This window comes from Elephas maximus, chromosome 1 (genome assembly GCF_024166365.1).
Source record: "Elephas maximus indicus isolate mEleMax1 chromosome 1, mEleMax1 primary haplotype, whole genome shotgun sequence".
Lineage (NCBI taxonomy): Eukaryota > Metazoa > Chordata > Mammalia > Proboscidea > Elephantidae > Elephas > Elephas maximus.
The window spans coordinates 200772306-200781459 of NC_064819.1; the positions used below are offsets into that span (position 1 = coordinate 200772306).

General features: G+C 37.9%; 1 protein-coding gene across 1 annotated transcript in view; it reads left to right on the forward strand.

Annotated features, from left to right (window-relative positions):
• The window catches only part of ENPP1 (ectonucleotide pyrophosphatase/phosphodiesterase 1), an 88263-nt gene extending 80125 nt beyond the window's left edge, over positions 1–8138 (forward strand). The window contains exons 24-25 of the mRNA XM_049900932.1: positions 1010–1172; positions 5519–8138. Coding sequence (XP_049756889.1) covers positions 1010–1172; positions 5519–5689 — 334 coding nt within the window. The 3' untranslated portion in view covers positions 5690–8138. The remainder of the gene's footprint in view (positions 1–1009; positions 1173–5518) is intronic.
• The last annotated feature ends 1016 nt before the right edge of the window (positions 8139–9154 follow it).

Here is a 9154-nt window from a genome sequence, read left to right on the forward strand (position 1 = left end):
CTGTCAGTCTTTACTGAAGCAGACTGTCACACCTTTCTCCCATGGAGCAGCCGGTAGGTTCAAACCACTGACCTTTTGGTTAGCAGCCAAGCCCTTAACCACCAGGGCTCCTTGTGAGCATGTTAAAAAAAAAAAAAAAACTAGTAGTCTGTAAAAATTGCAGTTTTCTTACTGTATCCCTGCAGGCATAAGGGTCCTACATGGCTGCCTCATAGGCTCCAGTGATAGAATGGATAAAGAAGAGGAGTCTACACTCTTCCTACTCACAGCTTCATGCAGAGTCTTCTCCTTTAATCTGTTTTGCACATTTTAATTCCATATAAGATGGCATTTGAAAAAAGTGATCCTGCCACTTTAAATTGTGGAATGTGCTTGGGGGTGGGGAAGAGGGCGTGTTATAAAACGTAACTTTGAGGCCAAAGGAAATAGGAGAATTAAGATGATATAAAGATGTTACTTGGGACATCTTTGATAACATGCAGTAAGGGAAAAAATAATAATAATTGGGATACAAAAGAAAAGCCAGTTAAAACAATGGGGAATTCATAGCAACATCTCCTTTCTAAAGGAACTGAAATAAAAATCCTTACCAGTTCTCTTTCTGGCCACTGCCCATACCATAAGTGCATAGAGTTTAAAAGGCCATCAATAATGCATTAACATCTTGGCTGTAGGTGTTAAAAAAGATGTCTCATTTTTTTTTAATATCTACATTCCAGGGTTTTTAGGTAAAACTAAAAAGAAAATTCCAAAGTTCAACAAATTTGTATAGAAAATAAAAATTGTTCAGATTGAATTTGTCCGACTGTCTTCCAATTATCACTGTCTATCAATCTGAGAGAATATATTGAGATATTATGATTATTCACTTTTTATAATAATTGCTAATATATTTAATAATTTTGCTGAATTTTATTTTTAGATATATTACAAGCATGCCCTACTGAAATAGTCATTAAAAGGAAGGTAGTTACGTCTTTCTTAAAGTGAATACTGGCATATTTTACAGAAACCGCAAACTCATCCGTAATCAAGAAGTTGTGATTCCAACTCATTTCTTCATCGTGCTAACAAGCTGTGAAAATACCTCGCAGACTCCCTTGCAGTGTGAAAATTTAGACACATTAGCTTTCATTTTGCCTCACAGGACTGATAACAGTGAGAGCTGCGTGGTAAGTAGCTTTTGTTTATTTACCTTAAACATTGAAAACATAAATGTGTTTATCTGTGTGGTGTGTGTGTGCCTCACATCTGATATTATTGTGGGAAAAACATAACTCTTGAATATACATGCACTTTGAAATTACAAAATGGTTTTTAAATTTGATCCTCTAAGATGATTTACCTTCAGAGAATACCACTCTTGCCATCTGTTAAAGACATTAAAAATTAGATCAGAATGTAAAAACTTGGTAACCTCCTGTGGGTTAGCTACTAAGTTCTAGGTTTATTTACAGTATGAATTTATTCTTGCTTTGAAACTGGATTTATCATTCCAGAGGGATCAGCACTGTCATAAATTAGTTTTTTTTTTTTAATTTTTATTGTGCTTTAAGTGAAAGTTTACAAATCAAGTCAGTCTGTCTTACAAAAATTTATGTATACCTTGCTATGTACTCCTAGTTGCTCTCCCCCTGATGAGACAGCACACTCCTTCTCTCTACCCTCTATTTTCATGTCTGTTTGGCCAGCTTCTGACCCCCTCTGCCTTCTCATTTCCCCGCCAGACAGGAGCTGCCCACATAGTCTCATTTGTTTACTTGACCCAAGAAGCCTACTCCTCACCAGTATCATTTTCTATCCTATATATATAAAAAAAAAAAAATCCTATAGTCCAGTCCAATTCCTGTCTGAAGAGTTGGCTTTGGAATGGTTCCTGCCTTGGGCTAACAGAAGGTCTGGGGACCATGAACTCTGGAGTCCTTCTAGTCTCAGTTAGACCATTAAGTCTGGTCTTTTTACAAGAATTTGAGATCTTCATCCCACTGCTCTCCTGCTCCCTCAGGGGTTCTCTGTTATGTTCCCTGTCAGGGCATCCATCGGTTGTAGCCGGGCACCATCTAGTTCTTCTGGTCTCAGGCTGACGTAGCCTCTGGTTTATGAGGCCCTTTCTGTCTCTTGGGCCCATAATTACCTTGTGTCTTTGGTGTTCTTCATTCTCCTTTGCTCCAGGTGGGTTGAGACCAACATAAATTAGTTTTAAAGTTGTGGGTAGACAACATTTCAAATGAGTTTTCTGTTTATTAGTTTCTTTTAGAAAGTATGTTTATCCTTAAGTATTTTTTCTTAGTCTCTTGTCATTTCAGTATTTGTTTGGAAACAATTGTTTTATATCAGCTTATTTCTCTTTGAACATAAAGACTACTTAAAATTTTAATAATTAAGTTTTTCATTAGGTGAGCCACAATATTTTTCTTTTAGAGTACTTCCTACATTTTTTAGCTTTTTTTTTTTTTTTTTTCCTTTTTTTCCATTGAAGTTACATAAAGTCACTCTAGACCAGAGTCAGCAAGCAGATTTTGGCTTTCATATCAGTTCCAGTGGATGGGTGGTGAATTCCTGGATCCTGTGGTCAAAAGGATCTTGAGGCCTCATTTGAGCTCAGCAGGAAAGAGTGCTGTGATTGCTCGTTTATTCACTCCTCCATTAATTCATTTACCCCTTCTTTGGTCCAGCCATTTAGTCATATAAAAAAAAAAAAATTTAGTCATATAGCAAATATTTATTGTGGTACTATTCTAGAATTGGGGACCCAGCAGTGAACAAAACAGTTAGCGATATCTGCTGTGGGCTGTTTGCCATCCTTCATCTAGTAGTCTTTCTATGTACCAGTCATTGAAAAACTGAAGACATGTCTCTCCTTAATTGTTTTTATGATTAACTTTCTGAACAATTTGACCATTCCTCATAGAATACATGTCCCATCAGGTTATTTTTCCTTATTTTCAGAATTAAATATAGAATAGCAAGATTTCAACTATTTTTATTTGCCTTTTGGGAATCTAACTGCTAAATGATCAACATTTTGGCAACTGTTGGATACATGCCAAGTATTCCCTTTTTTATTGTTTTATCTCATAGCCCTGGTGGCACAGTGGTTAAGAGCTCGGCTGCTAACCAAAAGGCTGGCAGCTAGAACCCACCAGCTCTTCCCTGGAAACCCTATGGGGCAGTTCTACCCTCCTTGAGAGATTAAATTGTTATTAAATATATCAGAGTTGTGTTCAGCAGAAAATAACAGACAACCCAGTTACAGTGACTTGAGCAAGTAAAGAGTTCCTCATGTAATAGGAACTCCTGAGGTAGACAGTCTAGATATGGCACATTGGGTCAGCAACACCACCAGGCATCCAGACATTTTTTGTCTTTCTGCTACATCACTCTTAGCATGTGACTTTGTTCCACATGGGCTGAAGATGAGCTCTGTTTCTCTACATATCACATGTGCATTCTGTATCCTCCCCCCCAAAAAAGCAAGGCAGCAAAAGGCTTATGCTTAAATCTCTTTGACCAATATGGTGTTAAGTGCTGTGAGTTAGGCATTGAGTTCCTTTTCCATCTCTACCATTCCAAAAGCTGTTGTACCAGTATCTATCAAATTCTATAATAGCAATGGACCTAGAAGGCACAAACTATTGAATTAGAACTGGAGAGAGGATTATTTGAAAGTATATCACACATACTTAGCAATTGAATGTCAAGTCAGTTATCCTTGTTTCATCCCTGCAGTAGTGTCTAAGGATTAGTTGAATATTGTCCTGAGAGAACAGATGCTTTGTGTGCATATTTTATCTACCTCCATGAAAGTTGGAACAGTTGACAAATTATCTACTGGCCAGACAGTCTGCTGAGTCAAGGCTGTTCTCCTTAGAGAAAGAGTAAGAGCTCCTACAGAGAAGGAAACTGCATGGGGTAGTAGTATTGGATAGTGGGTGATTGGAGGTTAATGGGAAAATGGAGTTTATCTATTTCCCGACTATGTGAAAAGTCTGTATTCAACATTTTCAATGAATAATGTTCCAAAGGACCATGAACCTTTATTGAAGTTTGTCTTTAAAGAACAGTCAAACAATCATAGCCTGCTAACTGGTAGATACTTTCTTCATCTGACTTTCTCCAGTGGCCTTTTTCAGAGAAACTTACACTACCACATGCATGTATGATTTCTGTCCCTCTTACCTGCTTTGTCCATTATCTTTGCATTTGCCAGAGTATCTGCCTTTAATTCCTTTCTGATTTCAAGTCATCTAAGACTCTACTACCTTGCCAGAAATGAAATTGTGTTTTACCACTTCCCCGAACCCATTGTTTTTTAATTGTGCTTTAAGCAAAAGCTTACAAATCAAGTCAGCCTCTCATACAAAAACTTACACACCTTGCTATGTACTCCTAGCTGTTCTCTCCCTAATGAGACAGCACACTTCTCCTGTCCACCATGTATTTCCTGTGTCCATTCAGCCAGCTCCTGTCCCCCTCTGCCTTCTCATCTCCCCTCCAGACAGAGGCTGCTCACATAGTCTCATGTGTCTACTTTAGCCAAGAAGCTCACTCCTCACCAGCATCATTTTCTGTCCTATAGGCCAGTCCAATCCCTGTCTGAAGAGTTGGCTTTGGGAATGGTTCTAGTCTTGGGCTAAGAGAAGGTCTGGGAACCATGACTTCCAGGGTCCTTCTGGTCTCAGTCAGACCATTAAGTCTGGTCTTTTTATGAGAATTTGAGGTCTGCATCCCACTACTCTCCTGCTCCATCAGGGATTCTCTGTTGTGTTCCCTGTCAGGGCAGTCATCAGTGATAGTGGGGCACCATCTAGTTCTTCTGGTCTCAGCCTGACGTGGTCTCTGGTTTATGTGGCCCTTTCTGTCTATTGGGGTCATCTTTACCTTATATCTTTGGTATTCTTCATTCTCCTTTGCTCCAGGTGGGTTGAGACTAATTGATGCATCTTAGATGGCCACTTGCTAGTTTTTAAGACCCCAGACTCCAGTCACCAAAAATGGGATGCTGAATGCCCAAACCCATTCTTTATGCAACTGAGCAAATAACTCATTCTGATGAGAACTAGTGTTTGTATAGTGCATTTGCACACATTTATTACATTTTAATCCTCAAAGCAACCCTATAAAAAGGGTGCTCATAAGGGAATCCAGATTCGGATGTTAAATAATTGGCCCCAGTTTACCTGGTAAAGTAGTGGTAGAACCCAAGATTTGAATCTAAGTTTCTTCATGTGAATTCTCATATCCTTTCTACCATGCTATGTGGCTTCTGAGTGTCAACATTTTTTTAACCCTACACTCTTCTGTATATACTAGGTCGTCTTTCCTTGACCAAGATTTGATATATCTAATTAAGCAAATATGATGGTGACCTGCTCAAGAGCAGGAACTATGCTAACAAATTTTCTATTATCTGATACTTGGGAGCCAAAGTATCATAGCTGATTACTTAAAGCGGGGAGATGGAGAGCTTGGAACTGATTGTTTTCCAATGATTTTTCTTTATTTCCCATTCTCCTAGCATGGGAAGCATGAATCCTTATGGGTTGAAGAGTTGATGAAGTTACACAGAGCCCGGATCACAGATGTTGAGCACATCACTGGACTCAGCTTTTATCAAGAAAGAAAAGAGCCGGTTTCAGACGTTTTAAAGTTGAAAACACATTTGTCAACTTTCAGCCAAGAAGACTAATTTTTTTTTAATTCTAAAAATACAACGTAAATCTTTTTTAAAGACGCTTATATTTTGTACAATCCTCTGTTCACACTATCGCGTTGTTTGGAAGCTGTCAAACAGAGTTAGAACTGGGAATCCTCTGTGATACGTACATCTCAGGGAAACTTGTGGACTCAGCTCAGCAGTAAGAGTGTTCCTATTCAGTCTCGCACATATTTGAATGTGTAAGAATCGTATGCGTTGTCCACATTTTCTGGAATAAAGATAGACCATACCTAAAGCTGCTCTTCTGCTTCTCTTAAAGGGAGAAGTAGGTATGAACATTCTTGGGACACCAGATATTTGAATCTTAATAAACTTTTATGGAGCTGGCAAACAGTAGACCAATGAATAGGACTGGAGTAGTTCATGTTACATTAGTATCTTCACAAGAATTTAAAAATCATTCTGGATTCCTTTTAACTTAAGTTTTCATTGCTTTTAATTTTAGTCAAAAAATTAATGGAAGCACAAATATTTCTGAGATCCTATTTCTCTTTTGTGCATACTGCCTTAAGAGCCAAAATATTAATCCTGTGTTAGTTTTCATTGTGATTGGGTTTCTTCAGATTGAATAGCTCTAACAAGTTAAACTTTCAGGGATGATCTGTGAATTGAATATATCTACCTGATAGAACATTTTATTCTACCTTTGTACAAAAAAGAAAGAAAAACATTCCCATGCCGCTCACTGGCAATTCACATAGGTTGAAAATAGCTCCAAAGTGATTATTTAGACTATTAAAAACATGTGTTATCTTCGTGAAACTTCAAAGAACTTGTCAGCACATATAAGGTGGCATTTTTCATCAAGCTCTTAAGGACATTTCTTCTGTGCACAAAAATGACCCCGCTAGCAGCAGAGCTGTCCTGTGTTGAGCTGTTCATTTTGAAATTCCATAGATTTGGAGGACATGTCACCATCACTTCACATCTGTTGTTCAGGTATATTCTTTAAATCACGCACAGACACATGCTTGACTCTACTTACAACATCTTGTTGCCATTGTTAGTTGCCATTGAGTGGATACAATAAAACATCTTAGCAAAGCTTAATTAATGGATAGATACCACTTCCCTTTGTTATACACCAAAAATACAAAGATGAACAGGTTACAGTGTCTGTCTTTCAGGGCTTACAGTCTTGGGGAGGCAGAGGGGACAGCAGAAATGTAAATGATCCCTGAAGAGTGGTGAATGTTAAAATGGAACTTTGGGCAAGTGCCAGGGAGCACTGAGGAGAAGCTTGGTGCTTCTTGGCAGTAACAGCAGTAGCTTTCCAGAGGTGGTGGTGTTTGGGATAAGACTTGAAGGATGAATTGGAGATTTTTGGATGAACAAGGTAAGGAAAGGGCCTTCTATCATCTCTTGAATGGATACATTTTGGCATTTTTCCATGTACTGCTACTTATTTTCTACAAGTGTCACAATGTTGAACTTAATGTACAACTACTTCACTACTTCATTTTTCTTGCTTTGTTATAATCTCTTGTTCTTAAAAGAAATGTCAGAACATAAATGTTATGTTGCCTCTTTAAAGGAGAGAGTATACATATCTCCTCCTACTTAACTTTCTTTTTCTCAGCTGCTTTTATAGAGTATTCTTTTTTTTCTTTTCTTCAAAGAGACCCTCCAATCAGTATTTCATCAGTTTGAAACGTGTGACTGATCTCCATCCCCCAATTTGAATGGTAAATTTGCAGGACCATCTATGGAAATGTCTTTACCCTGCTTTCTACAACTGAGGCTATACTTTGCTTTTCAAATGCAAACTGAAACCTTAATCCGTAAATTTGCTGCTGTGCCTCAGTTCAATACTTCTTAAATAAGATAATTAACTTCCATAGAAAATTTCATGCTAGTCAGTTCATTCATGGCTGAGCAGAGAACCAGATGGAACTTCTAAATATTCCCAAGAAAAGCGCAGAGTTTAGGGGGAAGAAGGCAACTGTTAATGTTCCAGCAGGGTAAGTAGGTAAGTGGGGTCCCAAGGACTGTAAGGCAGTTTGGTCTGATCCTGTTCAAAGAGATAAGAGGGGTATGGAGCTAAAACCATCCACCCCTCCAGGAGAGGCTGTCACCCCCCTAGGCTTTTCTCTGCTGATAGCCACAACAATAGCTGCCCTGCTCTGTGGGAATATGCTTATCTATAATAGGAACTGGCGTTTGACCTTTGAAGCTAAGCATTGTGATTACACTTCGTGCTGAAGCTTATTACAGGAATTTGATGTGTGGGTGCTTTCATAAGTATTAAATAAAATTTTATCATGGCTACAATTCAAGGACATTTTCCCTGGTTTTTGGCCAGTCTGAATACTGTAAGGGGGAAAAAAAATCTATAAAAAAAAAAAAAATACGTGTCTCCAAACTAAGAAATGTGGGTATATAAACAAAATAAATGTGGGTTTACAAATAAAACTTATGTATACAGAAGCTTGGCTGCTTTCCTTTGTGGATATGTTTGTAGAGGGATGGGGAGTGGAGGGTAGTGTTTCTCCAGGGATATGATACTGAGTCCAAGGGTTGTTGACTATTAACCACGGCTGTATTCTTGGAAGGTGAAAAAAGATCCAAAGTTCATTTCAGGTTCACAGTAAACATCCATTTCTGATCTGTGACCTATATCCTTGTTTGGGGTATTTTAATTACATTTAATCAGACTTCTAGGTAAAAGCAAGTGCCAGTCATATATAAATATCCCTCCAGTATTTAGACTGGTCCAAAACCAGAGGGAAAGTTTCCCACTTGTAACGTCCATAGATGCTTCCAATGTGAAATTTTTGTTTTCACCCTCACCATTATATATACATTGTGATTGGTAAAGAAAAAATAAAAATGTTTACTAGAAAGCATATCCATGCCAGAAATCATCGATCCATAAAATATGCTTCAGCCTACTAGAAGTGGCAAGATCTCTGGAGTAGGTATTATACCCATAGTATAGCAGAAGGAAGCAACATAAAAGAAGCCAGTTTCATCCCACCCAAACCCCAGTTTTAAACCCCACTTTTCTCTGAAATTGAACTTTATGCTTGTCCATAAATCCTCAATTCGAAGGGCAATTTGAGGATTTTAATAAAAATAACTTCATTGAAAAGTCATTTCTGATTTCATGCCATGACAGATTCACAACTCAGAACAAATCCTACCTTTCAGAGTAGAGATAAAAAACAATATCCAGGAAATAAGATTTTTACATATCTTGATAATTTTTCCCCCAATGCCTAGGAATTTTCATTATCAACATTTTCTTATGCATACTCTTTAAAGGCATTGTGATATAAAGGAAATGAAACAGGGGTCTCAGAATTGAAAGTTTTCTGGTATGAACTTCTGAGAGATGTTTTTAAATGAGACTGAGATATCCTGAGTCCAGATATCCTGAGTCCTCATTGCTCAAATTTTCATAACTTTTAAAATCTCACTCAGGTGACACTGACA